Below are 21,762 nucleotides of genomic sequence, written 5' to 3' on the forward strand. Positions count from 1 at the left end.
TACAAAATTGTTAAGGAGAGATTTTGAATTATGGATGAGGACATGAATGGTTGACACTGTCACTCTGCAGTTCCTCTTTCGTTGTTACTTCATAGAGCTCAAATGGTTCGACTTGATCATTGATTGATGACTCTTCATCTGTACCATCAAAAAGCTCCATCTCTTGTTTTTTGAGCTGAGAAAGTTCAAAATCTCGTTGAACGAGATCCTTATACAGTGTTGAAATAATCTTGTTGTACTTGTTCATTTGATCCTGAATGGTTTGCACTTTTCGTTCTGTTTCTTCCTTCTCCTTTTTCTTCTTCTTTTTTTCATCAAACGAGAGAAGGGATGTTAATTTGGATCGAGGTGACTCCATACCGTACTCATCGATAGGGCTAACACTTCGAGACGTCATTGCATTGCCTCCTTGATCCGTGGTTGCTGTTCGAGATACGTTATTCAAAGGAATTTGTAAATTAAAACTCGTTTTTTTGGTGAGATTGGAATCAGTAGTAGTGACAGAAGAAGAAGGTGGCAACGGACTGCTTGGAGATAGATCTGATTTTTCAGAGGCAGTTCCTTCATCGATCATCATGGAAGAATGACTTGCATTTTCATGGGAATTGGTATGACTCTGAATGGCAGAGGTCAATTGCGAAGTGGAATTTGCTGTTGATGTCATTGGTGCGCCAATCGTTGTGGTATTGATGGTATGTGTGTTTGTGACAGCGCTGTTTGGAGGAATGATTAGCGATGGAGGGTTTGTCGTGTTGGGAGAGTGACTTCGTTTGAAAATTTCTGGAAATTCATTCTTGTGTGTAAAAATTATTCTTCTCATCAGTAACACTTCAAATTCTTCTGAATCATCGACGTATTGTTCGAAGAGTGTTTTCAATTTCTGAAATAGTTCGGAATGAAGAGCTCCAAAAATTTCATGAAAATGATGTGTAGTGAATAATAAGATTGATGGTTCATGACATTCTTGAAATTTTTCCAAAATTCTTGTCATTTCTTGATCCGATAATTTCTTAAATCCAAAACCCAAAGAAGGTTGTTTCTTTTTTGTCGAGTTGTGATTCACCACAGCTGTTTCTGAATGAGACTCCAAATGTTGTTGTTGTTGTGAATCGATTAAGGCTGACGACGACACGGATTGTGTCTTGTTATGATGTTGTTTCATGGTTAATTTCCTAAAAAATCCAAAAGTCATTTTCGAAGGAGAAGTTTCATGATGCACATTTGGAGAGTTGTCATGATTTTGTGATTTGTTGTGATTCATGACAGAAGTTGAATCATCGGCCAATGTGAAAAATAATTCATTCCACAAATTCAATCCTCCTGACAATTGTTGTGAAATTAATTTGACATGTTTTTCAAATTTTTGACACGTTTCTCGTTGTAATTCTCTCGAAATTCCAAGTAAGGAATTGACTGCTGAGGTCATGATGGTGTCAATATTTAAATTTTTCACATCCGAAAAATTTATAAAAAATTTTCGAATAATTCTGTCGTAAATTTGAAGAGTTGTGACGCCATGTGGAGAGAGGTTTCCTTCATTGATAAATGATTGCAATGATGTCAAATGATTAGTTGTTGCATCATTGGTGACAGAAATTAAAATTTTACAACTCGTGGAATCATCTAAACTTTTTGACAACTGACTTTCATTCATTGCTGAATAATCTTGCTTCAATGGCTGTGCATCGCTTTGTCTAAATTGTGACACTTTTTTCAATCCCGATGAATTTGACTCTCTCTTAGAATCTGCAGAATTCGTTATGATCATCAATTGTTCCTTAATTTGTTCCAATTCCACAAAACAATTCCACAATCCTCTTCTATTTTTTCGATACAAAAATTCAATAAAAAATTCTCGATTTTCCAAAATATTTCGACTTGAAGAAGAAGAAAAATTCACCAAACTCAAAAAACTGAAACATTCCTTGTGGAGAAGAGATTTTTTGTGAGTCGTTGTTGTTGTGGTTGTTGAAGTGTTTGTTGAAGTGTTTGTGATCATATTCGGAATGAATGTCTTTGATGAGAGCATGTGTGAAAAGTAATTCGTTAAATGATCAATTTTTGTGAATGAGATCTAGTGAGAACAGAAAACCGTTTGAGGAGGAGGATTATGATGAATGTAGGTGCTGTTTTTTGGAATCAATGATGCCCAGTCTTGTTGTTGTAATAATGAGAATTGCTGGTGGTGGGTTGTTCACTCGTGCAGAGTGCGTCTTGTTGTTGTTGTTTCAAATGACTGCCACTCTGGACAGGATTCTACTTGTTGTTTCAAACGCGTTTGTGTGAGATGTTAGAAGGAGTATTTTGAGAGAATAATGGTAATGCCAAACAATTAAGTGGAATCAAAACAAAGAATATTGCAGAATTTTTTTGTGCAATTACGACTTGACAGGGGCGCTTGCGGTGACAAACAAATGCCGACTTTGACTCGATTTGGCGAAGCACTTCCGCCTTTACAGTGTCAAATGCTCAAGTTGGGTAATTGATGTTGAGGGTGTCTTATTGAGCTCCACCTTAAACAGTCTTCATTCATCTCAGACACTCTGAACAAGGTTTATTACTTTGGAAAGCTACACAATTCTGAAATGTGTTTCTTTTCACCATTCACATAACAATAGTTCACAGCCTTCTCCTTGTCCAAATCTGAGAGCTTCCATGTGAGTCTCGAATTTAAATTCTTTAGGATATGTTTTCCCCATCCATTACCATGAACAATAGATGGATAGTTCTTGTGTACGCCATTACGAAACCAAATGCCACTGTTGGAACTCTTGGCAATAGATTCGTCTTTTGGAGCTTGGCGTTCGAGAGCTAAATTGGACATTCTCGCATCGAGCAGTGAGAAGAACAGCTCTCCCCAATAGTCCAATTTGATGGTATCTTTGAGCTCTTCTGTAGTGAGCCAAACATAACTCGTCATCCCTTGATCTCCATAGAGATCATGTTTCACATCCTCTGGCAAACTTATGATGTGGTTGTAGAGTGCAATGATATCTTTTTTTCTTCCCATAAAAGCTCCAGAATTCAGAAAGCGATATCCATTGGGGGCAGACGGAAATTTGTTGCAAAATGCATCACCCCACCTCTCTTTAGCACTATTAATGAGACCATATGGATGACAATTTCTTTCAGCACAGTAAGCAATGAATGATGAGGAGTCATTCGGAGACGTGTTGGAACTGGATGGAATCATCATCTCATCAGAAGGGGATGCCTCTTTGCTCTTTGTGCTGTCAGGTGGCCCATGCATGTCCTGTCTTTTGGATTCTGATGCATGTTCTTTGGAAAGGACTGGTTTCTTCTTTTCAAACAATTTCAAATATTTTCCAACGATGGTCTCTGCATTTTGAAAGAACAAGACATCATAAGCATCGACAAAGAGCAGCAATGCGTTAGGATTTTTGATTTTTGAAATTTGTTCCATAATGATTCCAACTTTGTGTTGCAGCTTGAAATCCTTAAAACCGTATCCAATGACATTCATTTGGATGCCTTGCCTCATGGCCGAATGCAACAATTTACAACTTCCCTCTTTCATGGAGGTGGCCACAGTGATGGGATAGAATTCTTCATTCAATACCGTTATTGGGGTGAGTTGAAATTCATCGGTAGAGGTGAGTGGTGGTGATGTATGTTTGGTGTTGCTATCTTTTGTATCTGTTTTCTTTGAAGAAGTGGAGGAAGAAGAGAAAACTTTCTCTTCAGCACTGAGGGAGTGAGTGTTGGTGGTTGCCATGGTCGGAGGAAGTTGCTTGCTGTTCTCATCATGGTGATGGACACGAGTGAGAGTCCTTTCGGAGGAGGCGCCATTCATCATCAACATGAACAACACGGCTCCATTCATGAGGAGAAGTAAGGTCATGGCTATCACAGCCATGGATTTTAAGTTAAGATAGGTGGAGAAGGAAGAGGTGGTGGAGGTGGAAAATGAAGAGAGGAAGTTCCTTCCTTTGGTGAAGGGGGTCATTGCACTCGGGCAGCTCAACTTCCTTGCTAACGGTTTTGCAGGGTAATGATGAGTCCAGGTGGAGGAGTTGTAGGGGCTAATGGGCATCTCTATTTACAAATAAACGAAAAGGCTTTTTTGAATTCACAAAAATAAATGATGATTATAAATAATAAGGAGTGAAAAAGGAAAGAATAAGGAGATTGCAGATCATGAGAGTTATATTCAAAGCTGATAAGCGAGGCTATATAACACGTTTGGTGGTGCTTGAAAAGCAATATGGGAGTTCCGCCTAAAGTTTCCGAGTTGAATAGCAACAGCACCTGGCAGTCTTGAGCTTCTTGAGTCTGGATTGTTTTTTTTGTGATGAGGGTTTGTTTCAATTTCCAGACCAAGTTCGTAAAAGCTTTTCAACAAAAACGGCTTCGCCCTTTCGGCATGAGACCTAAAGCGTTATTAAATCACGGTTCAACGTCTTCTTGTTTTTTTCTAAGGGGCGGCGGTGAAGGAATCAAAATGTTCCTCTCTCTTACTTTGTCCCTTTTGGAATTGCCGACTTGGTGATCCTTCAACACACGGCGCCAGACACTGCCACAAAGATGCCTTTCGCTCATGTACTATCGCCACATGGGTGGAGGTTTTTAATTGAACGCGTGTGTGGATTGATACACAAACCTCCAAATTCACAAAAGAAATTTTCAATATCGAATGCAGAGTAATTGTATCCACAATATTCAAAATCAATTAAATGATAGGAATGGTTTTCCTTTTCGTTGTGAGCTCCAATGTCATTGTGACAAAATGATACGTACGGAAGAAACGTTCCAATTATACCCTTCCTCCACCTCTTCTTCTTAATAGCTTTGAAAATATTCATCTCAATGAAGGTGAACAATCTTTTCGATACTCTTCACGATGGATTGAACCATGAAATCTCCTTCCATGGAACCACCATTGCTACTACCACTATTACTGATGCCACTTGTCGTACTGTTATTATGATTTGACACAACGACAGTATTCCTTGTCGTTTTTTCCTCTTGAGTCATTGATGCGAGAGTTGTTTTATATACAACTGTAATTAAGGAACGACACGTATGAACAGGTAAAATCATGTACACAATGACACGAGTCTTTCTCTTCTCTGGAAAGTCCCAAAAGAACCATTGCCAACGATAGACTCCTGAAAATTGTGAATCGAATAATGATGTCACATCAAGGTCCTCTTCAAGAGTCATCAAATCATGTCCTGCCATGCGTGAATAGTCCTTGTGAGTCTTTTTAAGGCTGAATATGGTATAGAGCTTGGCTTTTTCCAAATTCATCTCTTGCAAAATATTGTCACTGAATGTGAAAGTCAAATGTTCGTAATGATCATCAGAGAGAGTCGTACATGCACTTTGATGGTCCGAATTGTTGTTAATACTATTACTATCACCACTACCACTACTACTTCCACTGTTCAACACGGATAAACCACTTGCTTCTGGTAGGACATGATGAAAACACGAAATGGAATGAATCTTCTTCTTCTTATTGAGAGGATCAAACTTGAATCGTTTTGGAACTTTGAAAATAAAATAAGGAAAATTATCGACACGAAACACAGACGAATCGGAATGTGAAAAACCTCTTGGCGATGAAATTGGAGAGTTTTCAGTTGCACTACTACCTGGAGTGGTTGAAGTACCATTAGATGATCTCTTCAAAGAAATGCCAACAGTCAAAGTTCCACTCTTGACACCTTTCAATGGCAAGACCACTTGTTCTTCCTTTCCACTATTCACTTTGAATCGATCATCGTTGATCACCAACTCGGCATCTCCTAAAAAATCATCCTTTTTCATACGATCATAATCCATCACTCGAAATTTAATGGTCCAACCTTCGGATCGATCTTTGGGTGATCGAAATGAATACTCTTCATTCTCCCAAATTGGATTTAAATTCTTTTTCACGATGGAGGTTTTAATTTCATCGTAAAAGTTGAGAGCAGAGGAGAGGATGACATAGGGATCTGATGATCCTGATACGTCCATGGGAATGAGATCATTGGCTTTGATGATATTGATACGGATAGAATCACCTTCGAGAATGGGCATGTTGGTGGACACAGGTAATAAACGGAGACTATTTTTTGTCGTTGACATTTGACTTTTATGAGACAACCTTAATGCTAATAAATTGGGGAAGAAGTTGAATCAAGGCTCTTAATGATGGTCTGACAGAAATTCAGTTCCATCTAATAGTATCAATAAGGCTGACTCTATTGGAGAGATGTTGAGGACGAAAAAACTGAAAATGAGAGAGACAAGAACAAGACATTCGAGAGATCATCGTACTAATCCTTCATCACTTCATTCATTGTCATCATCACACTCTAGAAGCTACGCAATAATATTCAATCATGCAACATATATTCCGTACGTATTACATTGTGTATCTCCATTGTCTGATGAAATTCAAGACCAAAAATTGAAATGAAATGGTACCATACTCACCATCATGACCATGGAGAGAAAGAGGCTTCATCCGACATTAACAATTCTTTCATGACATCATCATCAACTTCTTCCTACTTGTTGATTCTGTTAAAGTCTATTAGAAATTTTCTTGAAACGAATCATCAAATGGATGATTTAGATATGGTCCAAGATGATTACCGACCTTCATCATCATCATCAGCATTCAATAATAATCAAAGAACGCCAACCTCTCAGTTTTCTTCTCCCTTTCCCGAATATATCCCTTTCGTGTATGGACTCAATTCTACAACAACGAAAGAACAGGACACACAGAAATGTATCACTTACCTCTCGCTGTATGGGTTTTGGGTTCCCTTTTTGTTGGTCATGGTCATAGCCTTATTGATTTTAATGATTCGTCGATGGAAGAAGATGGTGCTGAATAAGCGTCTCATGTATCTCCTCATCTTGGTTCTCAATATGAATCAATTGTTTTGTATGCTGTTTGGAATTGTTTATGCTATCTGTTCACTGCTGGAAGCAGAGGAGGTCATTACAATGACATTCTTCATGTTACACTACGAAGGAGTGATTGCAAGTTTGGGCTTGACCATCTTTTGTAAGACAATGTCCACTCGAGTCTTGTACATGATCTTTTTCAATAAGGAGCAATCATGGGTGCGGGAAGGTCAATTGAAATGGAGAAGAAGATTTGTCAAAATGATTGGAATAATAGTGACAATATTTGGAATAACAACCTTGTTGATTGTCATGCCAACTGTATGCATCACAGCGACTGCTTATTATTATCCTGGAGTGAACCAAGAAATGGCTAGAGAAGCAGCCGTTGATCGATTCTTATCAGATGCACTTGTTGGATTGTTGTACATCATTGTCATGACGTTTATAGGCATTGTGAATGGTGTTCTTGTCTTGGCGCTCGTGAGAAAAATGATGTCACAAAACTCACCGTTAGCAAGTACAGCTGCCATTGCACAACGCCAAGCAGCTTGTCGTCGAGTTTTATTGCTAAGCGCTGGACAGTTTTTTCTAGGGCTTGCCATGGTTATTTCAGCCCTTATTCTAGTTTTTGCTTTATTTAATCGATATTTGATCATTGTTTCATCATTTTTGCAAACCTTCAATATTGTTGTGTTTTCTCTGGTTGTGGTATTTTCATTTGGACCATTGGATTTTATTGTAGCTGAGGGACTAAGGAAGGTTTCACATCGTCGTTTGGAAAAGCTCAATTCCAAAGCAACTATTACGAGAACAACTTGCAGTTCGGATGTTGCAACTTCCATTCGAAATGACATTAAAGGCGACGAAGAACTACAAAGAAGACCAAGTGACTTTTGTGATGTAAAGCTGTCTCGAACAAGTAGTGTGACAGCTCGACAAGGCTCTTTATCCTCCTCAAGGAACAGCAACAAGGACTTGCGTGTCGTTGTGACCATGTCTCCCTTCTCTCCAGGTGTGGTATCCGAAAGTGGAGAAGGTGTTCCAGAGTTATCTTTTCCGCCCACCACTCCTTCAGAATTTCTAGAATCTTCAATCGTATAGACAAACATGTTAGAATTCTCAAGGTATTAAGCGCACCGCTGAACGTAAATAAGAAAAGTACTCGTATTGAACTCGTTACTTGTTGTTTTGGAGGTAAAGTTAAGTTATCAATTGCTACGCGTTGTGAAGGGAGCTCATGTTGCACATTAGCAAGAGGAAGTACTGACATCATGTTGACATCATATTTTCCTGAATTGATGCCACTCAACAATGCCACTCAATAGCATGAACTGAAGTGCTGAAAGCATCATCTTGCTCTGTCTTCTCACGGCTACCTTTTCATGATTGGAGAATTGTTGCAAATTCCTCATCTCTTTTCCTGATTTTGTTGTCCTTCAACTCATGGCCAATCCGGTGACCATACACACAACTAACGAACATTCGGAACATTCAAATCCAAATCTAATCTCATTTATCTAGAAGAGGCAAGATATTTGAACACCATTTACATCCTTTCATGGAACTTGGTCATTGAGTGACACATTCAGACATTACCTTTTTGAAACACAACTATATATAAACAATCTCACATGTATAACTGAAAAGTGTCTTCAAGACTCTTTCACCAAAACATAGTCTCCAAGATTCAGTTCGCTAAACATATATTCAGAGAATCCTCACATAAATCGGAACATTGACATTTAATTATCGAATCATTCATCTAGTGCGCCAAATCTGTGAACACTCAATGTATGTCAAGTGTTGAGGTTCAAAAAAGAACTTATCATACACTTTACCTCATACCCGGCAAATGCACACCCATTCTTGTCGTTTTGTGCTGCATGAACGTTTCAAACGTCACAATTTGCAATGACAACTGTTGGAAATTATGATTTCTTGCCAAAAATCCTCCCAATTAAAAAAAGCATCTTCAACCTAGGTGACAAGAACAACAAGACTCTCAAGTAATTCTTCACAGCAATTCAATTGTACGATTCAACCATTCGCTAATATTCAAATTTGCTAATATGGGCAATAGAAATTCAAAAAAGTTATACGATCATCATCATCATGGTGAGGAACAACCACATCATGTCGAAATAACAAGTAACAAAAATACATCGCATTCATCACCACCGAAAGTGAATCACAATTCTCAACTTCTTGCTTTGCAATCCTTTCGAACAAATGCTGAAACGGTCATTATCGATGAAAGTGAACACTCCTTAGACATTCCCTCGCTGTCACTTGCCATGACATCGGATCCCAATCATGGTGCAAACCATCCGAGCGATCTCAACGTCATGATTGATCATCACGTCATTACTAGTCGAACGACCCTCACTACTAACCGAGATAACACCACTCATCTCCCTAATTTAAAATCTCTTCAAACTCCAACACCTCACATTGAATCGCCATCCGATGCTTATTGGATGTTTGCTCTCAGTGGTTTGACGTCAGGTGTCAACAACAATTTAAACAACAACAACAACAATTTGAACAACAACAAATGGTCATCAGGTACCATGAACCATGGCTCAATAGGAAATGGAAATCGAACATCGATCCGTGAAAATTCTGAATTAGATATGAATACGATTGAGAGTAGTGTTCTTTCTTCATCACTGAATACCAAATCGTTTGTTTTGGATGAATATATTGCTGGATTGACTTTTGACGTGATTAATTCCACAAGTCCCTATTTAACGAATAGTCCATCAACAACATCAACAACAAATACTTCTTCACAAGATACCTCAAAAAAGAGATCCTCTGAAAATTCCATCATTCGAGAAGCTGTCAAGCTCAGCAAAAATAAGAGAAATTCCACTTCGATTGTCACCTTGTCTTCGCCGACCATGCATCACTGTGGTGACACTTTGAATGCCGCTGCGAATAGTTTTTGTGGAATTTCCACCTCTTCGTCGACGAATCAAAAGAACAAACAACGTCTCTCAAGTCCACAAAGTCTTTTCATATTGCAACACCAAGACGATGCATTTCATTCGACGAGCTCTCAAACCCATTCATTCATGAATCCTTCGAGTCCTACTTCACTTCAAAATGATTTCAAAAAAAGTGGTTCGAATCGATTTCAACTGATAAAATCTCCACAAGATAACACTGCTGTATCCACCACTACGACCACTGCCACTACAACTTTGACACTTCCAAAACATTTAGAAGAAATTCCATTTGATTTTTCAAATCCCTTAATGACACCAAGACATGAGAGAAAAAATTCACTTGGTTTGGCGCTCTCGGTCGATACGTCCATTTCACATGTGAAACAATTGTTTCATGACGATTTGACCAATGAAGTGAATGTCACGTCTTCGAAATCTTCATTGAATGTACAAAGTTCGAAAGATTTAAATGATCCATCGTCGTCGAGTTTGATGGATTTAACTTTTGAGGAATTTGCGAAACAATTTAAAAACAATTTGTTACTCCAAGAGACTGCATCACCAAATGTGGTTCCTCCTCTCACGATTGGAAATCGAAAATCATCTTTGAAAGGTCTTAATTCTGTTTCCTCTGCTCGATCACCATCGACGACACATAATGCGTCACAACAACAAGTTAGAAACAAGAGAAATTCCTTAAATGCACTCAAACGAAGAACCATTACAGGTGGAGCAGATTTATTCAAATCTGTATTTGGATTTAATAACGAGCTAGCTGGTGTGGATCAAAATGGAGGTAAAAAAACATCTAAAAATTGGGTAGCAGAAGATGTTTCAGCATGGATAAACAACTCTCAATTTACGAGTGCTGCTGTCACTCATCATGTGAATCGTAAATCGGATGATGTCCATATGCATCATGGCAGTGACACTTTGGAAGACGGAGAAGTGAAAATGAAATATTGGGATGAAATTGATGAAGAAGAAACCAATCGAAAACGTCAATCTTTTAGAGAATTTAGCCAAAATTTGGATTTATGTTATTCGATTGATGTCGTTCGACCCAGAAATCGAAATTCTACAAGTCAAATGTCAAATGTGAAACGACTTTCTCTCACTCTTTCATCCATCCTTTCGAATGGATGTTCCTCAACGAGTCCACAAGATGCCTTCGAACAAGCCACTGCAGATATGAGCACCTTTACTACATCACCTCAAGCATGTTCTATCACACTTTCTTCCGTTGCAATTTCACCACCTTCCACTTCTTCTCAACCAATGTCAATTGTCACACCTACATCAACAACTCTCCTCAATCATTCTGTAACCTCAATTTCCTCATTTCCAAACCCTTCTGTTTCGACAATGACTGGTTCATTGCAAGATTCACCTCAATCGACGTCTTCATCAAAAATTCAAACACCAAATAACTCATCCAGAAGATCCTTTTATAACAATCGAATTCGAAATGCACACAACAGAAGATCACTTTCATTTCCAACAGAGAAATTGAAGAGTTTATTTAAGAAATTAAAGGAATAATTCATGTGCCACATACTTTAGATGTTTACCAAATTTGTCGACTGAAATCTTGAAATGAAAAAATTTTCTTAATCAAGGCCTGAAAGAAGAGATATTTACAAAAAACGAGTATCTCTCTGGAATAAGACATCTGACAGCACTACAAGGAAGCGGCTAAATTAATGACTAATCTTGCCGAGATGACCACAGCGCCAGAAGTCACCACATTAAAAAAAACACAAGTCATATCTTGTTGTCAAATCCCACAATTCACCAAGTGTGTTTACATAAATTATCAAAAGTCAGATTTATTGTTTGAAATGCCCAACCACTATCACTCACACTCCAAATTATTACCTCAGACAAGAACAATTCTTCTCTTGCTGCTGTCACTCATCTGTTCGACATGGATGATCGTTCAAGGCACTCCAGGACTTGCTTCCAATGCATTCAGTCAAGCTGTCAACTCTGCCATGTCTGAACTCGCTCTTAATTCGGAATTCCAAAAATTTGTTTCTGACAATTATCCATTCTCTGTTCCTTATTGCAGTTTCTCGATCAATTATCCTTATTCTTCTCCAATTCCATCTTCTATAAAAGAATTGATCATGTGTACTCATATGCAAGAGACATTTGACGTTTGGACAATTTTGTATCGTCGAGTGGCTCAAGGAATTGTTGACAATTTAAATTCAAAATACAAACTTTCTCTGACTCCAAAATATCTTGGAATTAATACCACAACTGGTTATTTCGATAACTTAAAACAAGCCGTTGACAATGGTGTGTGTGACATTGTCGTTTCTGACACGACCTTCACCGATGAAAGATCGAAACTTGTCAGTTTTGCATCGTGTGGTTATGGTTACAGTAGTGATGGATTTTTAAGAACAGAATTGAACAGTACCACTTTGACAGGAATTAACTCGGTTACACAACTCAATCGAGCAGATGTCATTGTGTCATGGTATTACGGAACGATTTATGACCAAATTGTCAACACAACGTTACCACTCGCTCAGAAAATGCCAGTCAATAATGTGGATGAACAATTTCAATTAGTGAAAGAGAAGAAAATTCATGCGTTAATCTCAGATGCTGTCGATTTAGAAAATTGGAGATTGAGTCATAAGGATATTTGTTCGACCTGTTATGTGAAAACATTTGGAACGACTTTTCCATTTGGTATTTTTACAGCATTAAAGAATGGTGAAGAATCTGTGAGGAACATGACGTCGAGAAGTGTGGTTTGGTGCATCATCCTCGGTTCAAATCTGTTGCTCGCTTTTGTTATTGGTTTGGTGTGAGGATCTTTCAATGAATTGTGTCGTGTTCAAAAGCAGGGACGAGTTCTTTTTTGATCTATTATTTACAATAAACAAAAAGATCATTGACACTTCCATGAAAATTATTTGACAAGGTGATGAAAGGCCCTATTTTAGCTTTTTGTAAGGCCCTTATTGGTAATCTTAGAACTATTCAATCGTCCTGATGATAGGACGTGCACTATCACGAAACATGTGGCAGCTATTACCTTTGCATAAGAGAGATGATAATAGTTGAGTGGTGGTTTATTTGCTTTTTGAATGCTTTTACAAATGGTTGAGTCAAATTGTGTTCTCAATTTGAATCATAGAGGATCAGGTGTTGATCAACAAATGATTATAATTGGACATTAGCGATTAGTATTGGGCGAGAGTTTTGGATATCTACACAAGATAGTATTCTCCACATAGGCTCGTGAGGAGTTCGTGAGGAGTGTGGGGTTGTTAGAAGATCAAATCGAACAAAGCAACCAAACAGAACATCATCACTCCAACAAGACCACTACCATTCATCACGGAAGAAGCTCCATCGTGCATCTCAGAAGGATAATATTGAGCAGAGGCAAAGTTGGCGAAGAAAGCCAACATACAGAGGATGAGAAAGATCAACGTTGAGGTGCTCTTCATTCTTTCAATCAGTTGGTTGGTTGTTTGGTGATGGAATGTTGAGTTTTGGAAAAAGGCTTTCAATGAATTGATTTGTTTTTTTCGTTGTTGTTTAGAAAAAGAAAGCCTTCGCTCCAGTTCGCTCCCTGGTTTTATTTGAAATGACCTTAGCGTTCAAAAGGAAACATCAATCTTTTATTGTATAAGGACTCTTTGTTTCTGCGTGCGAGCTATGGTACACTAGTGTGCGCGCATCATATCGGGACTGAGCATTCCTCTTTGAATATTATTTTTTTAATCTCAGGTTGACATTTTTGGAACAACTTGATGACGATGTAAGAAGAGAGATTACTTGGAATGTTTTTGACGAGGTTTAAATGTAGACGGAAATATTAGTGCTGCACAACAAAAGGGGATGATAGATCAAAAGAATGAGACCGCACAAAGTACCACACAGGGTTTGGTTTCTAGCGCGGAGAGATTTACAGATTTGTGGGAGATGTTTGAAGTTATTTCCAAGGTAGAACTTGAGTTGATATTCTCTATTCTTATAACTGAGTGAACAACTGTGCTGAAACGACCACCAAGCAACGTTCTGATTCATTTACAACGGTTTAACAAGTAGTCTCCTTGTTGTTGGAGAAGTTTAAATGAAACTGACAACAATTTTTGTCTCTCTCTCTTTGCTCACTCATTTTCAAGCCAACATGAGATTCAGAATGGTTAGATATTCATCTAATTGCTCTCGTTTTTTCAATTGAGTCGTCTTTTTTTATATCCCTATCATGTAATGTTGATACTATGAAGACTTGTTTGCGCAACAAAAGCGACACCAGCCAATTTTCAGATTTACAAGTGGTAAAAAAAAAAAAAGAAAAAATTAGCTCCGCTGCCGGGAATCGAACCCGGATCTCAAGGGTGAGAGCCTTGTGTCCTAACCATTAGACTACAGCGGATTATATTAGTAATAAAAAAGTTTAATTGTTGAAAGTAAATGTTTTTGATCAACAGCCAACAGAGATTTATACCACAAAAATTATAACCAACTTGTCCAGTAAACATCCTCCGAAATCAAACTGGAATAAGAACAAACGGAGCTGCCCATGATGATGACTTTTATCAAATCATTCAAAATTTCAAAGGAAGAGCAACATCCGGTTTGCCGTCTCATAAATCAAGAGCCTCTCGCTTTCATGCTCCTTTTTATTTGAAATTTTGTTCCATTTGAAACACCACAGTGAGCAGTTCAAGAGTCCGTTTCATCATCATTCGGAACCTACTTCAAACAGTGTGGATTGGTTGAAATTAAAAGCAGAGAGAATTGATGAGAGTTTAAAACGTCAAGTGCTTCAACCAAGTGCTGCTGACAATGCTTTCGGATCATCTTTAGAACACATGAATGGTGGTGATGGCACAGCTGTTCCACAAGATTTTCTTCTGCCACGACCCAAAATGTATTCTGGAATTCAAACCAAGGATTCTAAACCTCTCTATTTTGGTGTGGCATGGAATGAGTATGATAATCAACAATGGGGATTCAGAATTAGAGAGAATGTCTATTTGGATGATATTCGTTTCAACACATGAAGGTGAGTAGAAACGAAAGAATTTCAAACTAATTTCGAAAATTATTATGTCTCTTGATGATTTCAAACTTTTCACACATCTTTGACAATTTTGTGACCTTTCTTTTTTTCAATAATGGTTCTGTCCTCACTTGTTCTCACAACCTTTACGTAAAGGTTGAACGAGCGGATCCTCTCTCATTTTCTAAGGTCATTGTCGTTGATCAGTATTTGACCAATTTTCGGTTAAATATCACCACTGTAAAATACACAGGATCCAAAAACAATGCGTTGGCTGTGAAAATCACAGGCGAATCGGTCTATGATCCAAGAAGAAAGGAAAAAGTGGATGACCATATTTCTGTCTACTTTTATGTGGGTGTTACAGAAGGACAAGTCAATGATGTGAAACAAGATCAGAATGGTCAATTGGTAATGACAGGATATTTCAATTTATTGCCAAACGTAAAGGTGGCAAAATCGAGTAACGTGGGAGTGATTCAAAAAGTATTGAAAACTCCTTTCGAATGGGTCGTGACATTTGACAATCCCAATGCCAACCCTTTATCTGATTTAGAATTTTCTCCAGCCTACATTGACCATTTATATGAAAAGTACAAACAACAATTTGAGTCAGATTTCGATGTGAAATTTCCAGTTTTCAATTTCCTGAAGAGTAGCACAATGTCTCCTTCTTCCAAAATATCGATCACCTCTTCAGAAGTTTCGAAAGAACATTACCGAGAGTTTGCAATGCAAGTATTGAGTAGTTTAATTTATGGTCTTACTTTGAAGGAACCGGTTTCTTTAAGAATATGAGTGACCCTGCTCAACCAGTGATTGTCATGCAAAATCAAAAACTCCTTTCACTCATTCCAAACAAACAATCATTCCCTCGCCCATTCTATTGGGACGAAGCTTTTATGGAAATGATGCAAGTGCGGTGGAATGCTGATGTTTTTGAGGAAGTGACAAGATATTGGCATTTTGAAGCCATTTTAGACAGAATTTCCGGTTGGATTGATCGAGAACAATTTATTGGAGAGGAAGCTCGCTATCAGCAACCTGAATGGGCCTGGTACGGCTTAAACAATCAAATGAATCCTCCCGTGTATTTTATCAATTTTTCTTTGGATAGTGGTCTCGATGATTATCCTCGTTTTCCACAAGTAGAGCCTGGAGAAATTGATGTGGACATCCAGACTTGGCTTGCGAAGGCAGCTCTTGTGATGAGTAATTTATTAAAGTTACTTTCGAAACCTCAACACTTGATTGATTATTTTGCTTCTCTGTCGGCAGTCATTGCAAAAAATTTGCATGATTTATTTTGGAGTGAATCATTGGGTTTTTATGCGGATCGGTCGAGCAAGTTTGGTATGGGCCATCACATTGGATACATTGGAATGCTTCCTATTTGTTTGAATTTGGAAACCAATTTAACACGAGTCGAACAAACGATTGCTAAAATGGGAGACTCGAATCTTTTATTTTCAGAAGGTCATGGATTGCTATCACTCAGTTTTAAGGATGAAAATTTTGAATGGTCTGGACAGGTAGGTGTAATATATATGTATAGATTGAGCGAACAAACTTTTTTGTTTTTTTTGACCTGATGTGTGAAATAATTTAACATTCGCATTTTCAAATAGTATTGGAGAGGCGCTTTGGGCTCCATTTACTTTTCAATGTGCAAGAGGATTGTATTATTATGAGAAACAATATGGACTGTCATCATCATGTGGAGGATAATTCAATTGGAGCTGTCTATGAGACGTATCATCCCACCGATGGAAGAGGTTTCAGTAATTATCCATTCACTGGATGGAGTGCATTAGTTGTTCTCCTCATGGCAGAAGATTATCAATAAGGAGCCTCACTTGAACAGTAATGTCAGAGCCACTTTTCTGCATTCTCGTGATCGCAGTTATTTTGAGTTTGTTTTTTGTTGAATGGTTGAATGATTGAGAGAAGAGGTGAGAGGATTCGTGTTTGTGTGGTTTAACAATTGATGCCTTATAGGTTGACTTCTCAAGATCGAGAAATACGTTGTCCTATGGTTGAAACTCAAAAAAAAGCTTTTTGGGTCATCACCCAATTTCTTTCTCGGACTCCCTCTTGATTGACAAAGGAACCTCTACGTTGAATTGATTTCCAAAACAAAAAAGCTCAGAGCAATCCGAGAGGTTGATGAGAGTTCTTTGAAAACCATACAACCATCCACAGCTTCAACAGCTTTTTTTCTCTTGTTTTTATTATTATAATTTAGTTGTTATGCATAAGAGAACCTTCTCTCAATCCAATCTCTTATTCATCAACGACACCGAAGGCGATTCTTCTTCCATTGGCAGTATACAATTTAATTATCATCATCACCATCACCTAAATAATAATAATAACAATACCCATATCAACAACAACAGCAACGGTATCACAATTCACACAAGTGATAATAATCATCTCAACAACAATAATTCTTCTTCCTCAAACTCTCAATTTTCTTCATATATTGGCAACGGAAATATAAACCGACCTACTTCACCTCCGTTTTTTCTTTCCTCCTCAGCATTATCCTCGGATTCAAATCATCATCACAACCACACAAGTATTCAACAATTTTCATCGGCATCTGCTCTTTTCAGTACTCCGCTCTCTTCAACAACTCCTTCTTCCTCCTTCTTTCAACCTATTAAAAACATGTTAGATATTGAAAGCCAGGGAAATACCTCTCCCAACTCGTCGTCGACAAATAACAAGGGCAATGTTCCATTCATGACTCTTCTCCAAACTCAACTGGTGAAAAACAAACGAATTTTGTATCCGCTCTTTATCGGTATTGCATTAATTGCTATCGGATTGAGCGTTGTGTTGCTGGTGTCTTCAGGTAAAAGTTCATCATCGTCTCTTGAAGCAAGTATTCTTCCAACACACAACAATGCACACATTGACGCATCTGTCCTACTGAAAGGCAAATCGGTTTCACCCCAAAGCTCTCGAACGGAGTTTCCAATTCTTCTAGTGGCTGATCGAGACAAGGCAAGTAAAGTGAATGATGAAAAAAAGGGAACTTTGTGGAAGAGCGTTCTTGTGAGAGGTCTTTTGAAGAGAAATGAGCAAACAGGAGAGTATTCTCTTTCAGTGAACGGTAAGCCAATGGAAATTGTTGGTCAACTCGTTGAAGGTAGTAGAGGAATGGAATTGTCAGAATTGAAAATGTATAATGGAAAATTGTACTCTGCAGATGATCGTACAGGAATTGTTTATCAGATAATGGTCACTAGTAGTGGCAATAATGGTGATATTCAAGTGAAGGCCATTCCTCGTCATATTCTTCCCGATGGAAATGGAGAAACAACAAGCAAGGGCTTCAAGTGTGAATGGGCCACTGTGAAAGACAACAAACTATACATTGGAAGTATTGGAAAAGAGTGGACAACAGGAGACGGAGTCGTTCTTAACCATGATCCAATGTATGTCAAAACTATTGATGCAAATGGAAAAGTGGAGCATGTGGATTGGATTAAGAACTATAAAGCTCTTCTCAGAGCAGTTGGAATTAAGGATAAAGGATACATGGTTCATGAGGCTGCCGAATGGAGCGAATTCCATAAGAGATGGTTTTTCCTACCTCGAAGAGTATCTTTTGAGAGCTACGACGAAAAGAAGGATGAGCAACGTGGCTCAAATTACGTCATTTCAGCCTCTGAAGATTTTTCGCATATTGAGTTTGCTCGTATTGGGGATATTATTTCTCCAGCTAGAGGTTTTTCGAGTGTCAAGTTCATTCCAGGAAGACCTACTGAAATGATAGCTGTCAAATCCGAGGAAACTGACGAAGCCATCAGAAGTTATTTGATGGTATTTGATATTTCGACAGGAAAAGTTTTGATGCCTGAAACTCTCATTATTGATGAAAAGATTGAAGGAATGGAGATTGCTTAGGAATTTTGTGAAACTTTGTGAAAACTCTACTACTACTCTCAACCAAATATTTGCTTATTTTGATACAATGCATTGTAGTTTGTATTTTTTTGGAATTAATCCTAGTAAGCTTTAAGAGTATTCCTCTTTTGTGAACACCCAATTTTGCTTGATACATTTTAGTGCCACATTTGTCGGCCAAACAACACCCAAACACACTCAAATGATGTGACCAATTAAAAAATGTCTACACCACAAGTCGCCAATTATTATTTGGGAGAAGGCGGAACGTTTTTGTATCCACTAGTTAGAGATGTAGGTTGAAATTTTAGAATTATTTGCCAGGAAGGACGTTGCATCGTGATGACGAAATCAAATCATGTGATCATGCTTCTTTTTCCATTTGTATGAAAAATCTGATGGTTGAATTTGTTTTTGAAATTATAACAAGCTTCTCGGATGGAGAAATTCAATGACCGAAACTCTCCAACACTGTCTCCATGAACAGCCAGAAAATTTAATGGCTCTCATCATTGATTTAGGAACTTGTTTACTCCGCACAGATTTGGCTTTAAATCACGAAATGTATACCAAGAAAATGCAACACATTTTAACAATTTTCAAAAATTTCAGCACACCGAATAACCATCAACGAATGGTCATTCAATTACATATTCAAGCATTGCAAGCATGGATGAGAGGACAATATCAACATGCCGCTGACATTTGGGAGGAATTGTTAAAAATTGATTCTTTTGATGCCATCGCCTTAAAGTTTGCCTACGATGGCTACTTTTACTTGGGTGACAGTGAAAATATTTGTAAATCTGTAGAGAGACATGTTGAAAATTACAATGATGAGAGATGTGTACCCATGGAAATTTATGGTTATGTATTGGGAATGTATGCCTTTGGCTTGGAAGAGACACATCAATATCGACAAGCAGAACAAGTCGCCATTAAGGCCATTGCCATCAATAAGGACGATGCTTGGGCCATGCATGCCTGGGTTCATGTTCGAGAAATGGAAGGTGACACTTCACATGGAATTGATTTCATGAACAACGAAGAGAGCGTTTGGTCCACGTGTCACGCTCTTGCATGTCACATGTATTGGCATTGGTGCTTGTATCTCATGGATCAGGGTTCCTTTGATGAGGTGTTAAAAATTTATGATGAAAAGATTTCATTGCATATTGAATCATTAGCTCCACTCGATCTCGTCGATGCCAGTTCCTTATTGTATCGTTTGTATCTGGAAGGAGTTATTGATAAGAAGGATGAAAGATGGAAGAAAGTTCGTCACTGTTGGTCCTCCATGATTCAAAGTCATGCCCTTGCTTTCAATGATGCTCACATCACAATGGTTTACAATGACCGAACGGATGAGAATGTTCGCAAAATGGTCGATGAACAGTTGCAAACTCTTGAATATTATGTGAATTCTGATCAAAATGAAGATTCATCATACAGTGAGGATCATTTCGAAAATGTTTGCAAAAAAGTATACGAACAAGCTGGAATTCCAATTTGCAAAGCCATTGATGCCTATAATTCACAGCATTTCACAGAATCAGCCAAACTTTTACAAGATATTGTTCTCACAGGAAAATTGAAAATGATAGGAGGCAGTCATGCACAACGTGACGTCTTTGAATTAATATTTATTCATGCTCTTTTTGAAAGTTGCACACAAGCCAATGGTTCATCGTTGGAAATACTCACAAAATTGTTGGAAATGAGAAAATCCAAGAAACCAAACAGTGGACTTGTGAAACGACTTTATGAAAAATTTTATCAAGTTGGTGGTGACAAGAAGAAATTGCATACAAATTCTTTGTAGAGAAGATTACGTTTGGTAAAATTGAAAAATTTCTGTTCATTGCTGTGTGATGCAATCAGTTAGCCTGCAATTGCTATTACAAACATTTTCCACAAACAACATCTTTCATTTCATTCCTTTTAAAATTAAATTAATAAAAAAAATGGAAAAGCGACATGAAGCGAGAAAAGAGGAGCATTCCGATCGAGTTCATGAAAAAAACCAGAACAATGATTCAACACCAACACCTCAAAATTCTGAATCGGAAATGAATTCTAATCATCAAGAAAAAACACCAAGTGCACTTGATGAATTATTTTCATCATCATCTTCGGATGAAGAGGAGAACAAACAAAACGGAAATGAAACATCATCACCCTCTTCCGAAGATCACAATGATTATATGAATGATAAATTTTTACAACATTTATCGGAACAAGATGAAATTTCAAGAAAAAACAATCAACAATCACATCATGAAACAAAACTTTCCTTCTATAATGCTCCTCCTGAATTATTGAAACAATATAATATTGCAAAGAAGGAAAAACAACATAAAAAAGCTCATCATTTGAAAAAACAAATTCGAGAATATGGTATTAGAGAGAGCATGCTGGAAAAGGCCAAGATTTCACTTTCACAAAATTTAATCAAAAAGGAAGAAGAAAAAAGTGAAGCGTCACAGTCAGTGGGATTGAAATTGCTGAAAAAGATGGGCTATGAGACAGGTCACGGCCTTGGAAAGAACAAACAAGGCTTGATCAATCCTCTTTCAATTGATCGGCAATTGGATGATTTAATTCAAACAAGTGCACAGGGTAAAACAAAGAATCTACCAAAGATTGGATCTACTCAAGAGGACCTTCAGAAAAAGGCACAAATTGAGCAATTTAAAAACAACATGAAAGAAAAATCAATAGGCCAGAAACACCAGAAGCGAACATTAACACCTGAAGAATATAAAAGTAGAATGAAAGAAATTCATGACGAACAAAAGAAGAAGAGGAAATTGAGAATGGCATTACAACCGAGCAGTGATATGAAAGAGAATCCTTTAAAGAAACAGAAAGAAGAGGAAAATTGGGATGAGTTTGATGATTTTTAGAGTGAAGTTTTTCCAATTTGGTATCTTCTTGAAACAGCTCTTTTATGTGTGGTCCATTTGACCTTGGTGACAGTAT

General features: G+C 37.8%; 11 protein-coding genes across 11 annotated transcripts; 8 read left to right on the plus strand and 3 right to left on the minus strand.

Annotated features, from left to right (window-relative positions):
• Positions 1-28: 28 nt before the first annotated feature.
• FDP41_013722 (uncharacterized protein) lies at positions 29-1,999 on the minus strand (the record flags this gene model as incomplete). The annotated part of the gene is made up of 1 exon (XM_044704384.1): positions 29-1,999. The coding sequence occupies one exon, from the start codon at positions 1,997-1,999 to the stop codon at positions 29-31; it is 1,971 nt and encodes a 656-aa protein (XP_044565221.1).
• A 558-nt stretch (positions 2,000-2,557) lies between these two features.
• Positions 2,558-4,054, minus strand: FDP41_013723 (uncharacterized protein; the record flags this gene model as incomplete). Its single annotated transcript, XM_044704385.1, has 1 exon — positions 2,558-4,054. The coding sequence occupies one exon, from the start codon at positions 4,052-4,054 to the stop codon at positions 2,558-2,560; it is 1,497 nt and encodes a 498-aa protein (XP_044565222.1).
• Positions 4,055-4,824: 770 nt separating this feature from the next.
• FDP41_013724 (uncharacterized protein) lies at positions 4,825-6,048 on the minus strand (the record flags this gene model as incomplete). The annotated part of the gene is made up of 1 exon (XM_044704386.1): positions 4,825-6,048. The coding sequence occupies one exon, from the start codon at positions 6,046-6,048 to the stop codon at positions 4,825-4,827; it is 1,224 nt and encodes a 407-aa protein (XP_044565223.1).
• A 378-nt stretch (positions 6,049-6,426) lies between these two features.
• FDP41_013725 (uncharacterized protein) lies at positions 6,427-7,974 on the plus strand (the record flags this gene model as incomplete). The annotated part of the gene is made up of 1 exon (XM_044704387.1): positions 6,427-7,974. The coding sequence occupies one exon, from the start codon at positions 6,427-6,429 to the stop codon at positions 7,972-7,974; it is 1,548 nt and encodes a 515-aa protein (XP_044565224.1).
• A 968-nt stretch (positions 7,975-8,942) lies between these two features.
• Positions 8,943-11,366, plus strand: FDP41_013726 (uncharacterized protein; the record flags this gene model as incomplete). Its single annotated transcript, XM_044704388.1, has 1 exon — positions 8,943-11,366. One exon carries the CDS (start codon positions 8,943-8,945, stop codon positions 11,364-11,366), a length of 2,424 nt encoding a protein of 807 aa, XP_044565225.1.
• A 389-nt stretch (positions 11,367-11,755) lies between these two features.
• Positions 11,756-12,652, plus strand: FDP41_013727 (uncharacterized protein; the record flags this gene model as incomplete). The annotated part of the gene is made up of 1 exon (XM_044704389.1): positions 11,756-12,652. One exon carries the CDS (start codon positions 11,756-11,758, stop codon positions 12,650-12,652), a length of 897 nt encoding a protein of 298 aa, XP_044565226.1.
• Positions 12,653-14,859: 2,207 nt separating this feature from the next.
• Positions 14,860-15,660, plus strand: FDP41_013728 (uncharacterized protein; the record flags this gene model as incomplete). Its single annotated transcript, XM_044704390.1, has 2 exons — positions 14,860-14,865; positions 15,019-15,660. The coding sequence occupies 2 exons, from the start codon at positions 14,860-14,862 to the stop codon at positions 15,658-15,660; spliced, it is 648 nt and encodes a 215-aa protein (XP_044565227.1).
• A 26-nt stretch (positions 15,661-15,686) lies between these two features.
• On the plus strand, positions 15,687-16,708 carry FDP41_013729 (uncharacterized protein; the record flags this gene model as incomplete). The annotated part of the gene is made up of 2 exons (XM_044704391.1): positions 15,687-16,394; positions 16,538-16,708. The coding sequence occupies 2 exons, from the start codon at positions 15,687-15,689 to the stop codon at positions 16,706-16,708; spliced, it is 879 nt and encodes a 292-aa protein (XP_044565228.1).
• A 404-nt stretch (positions 16,709-17,112) lies between these two features.
• Positions 17,113-18,780, plus strand: FDP41_013730 (uncharacterized protein; the record flags this gene model as incomplete). Its single annotated transcript, XM_044704393.1, has 1 exon — positions 17,113-18,780. The coding sequence occupies one exon, from the start codon at positions 17,113-17,115 to the stop codon at positions 18,778-18,780; it is 1,668 nt and encodes a 555-aa protein (XP_044565229.1).
• A 222-nt stretch (positions 18,781-19,002) lies between these two features.
• FDP41_013731 (uncharacterized protein) lies at positions 19,003-20,602 on the plus strand (the record flags this gene model as incomplete). Its single annotated transcript, XM_044704394.1, has 2 exons — positions 19,003-19,074; positions 19,211-20,602. 2 exons carry the CDS (start codon positions 19,003-19,005, stop codon positions 20,600-20,602), a joined length of 1,464 nt encoding a protein of 487 aa, XP_044565230.1.
• A 142-nt stretch (positions 20,603-20,744) lies between these two features.
• FDP41_013732 (uncharacterized protein) lies at positions 20,745-21,686 on the plus strand (the record flags this gene model as incomplete). Its single annotated transcript, XM_044704395.1, has 1 exon — positions 20,745-21,686. The coding sequence occupies one exon, from the start codon at positions 20,745-20,747 to the stop codon at positions 21,684-21,686; it is 942 nt and encodes a 313-aa protein (XP_044565231.1).
• Between the last annotated feature and the right edge of the window lie 76 nt (positions 21,687-21,762).

This window comes from Naegleria fowleri (assembly GCF_008403515.1).
Source record: "Naegleria fowleri strain ATCC 30894 chromosome Unknown tig19, whole genome shotgun sequence".
Classification (NCBI taxonomy): domain Eukaryota; phylum Heterolobosea; class Eutetramitea; order Acrasida; family Naegleriidae; genus Naegleria; species Naegleria fowleri.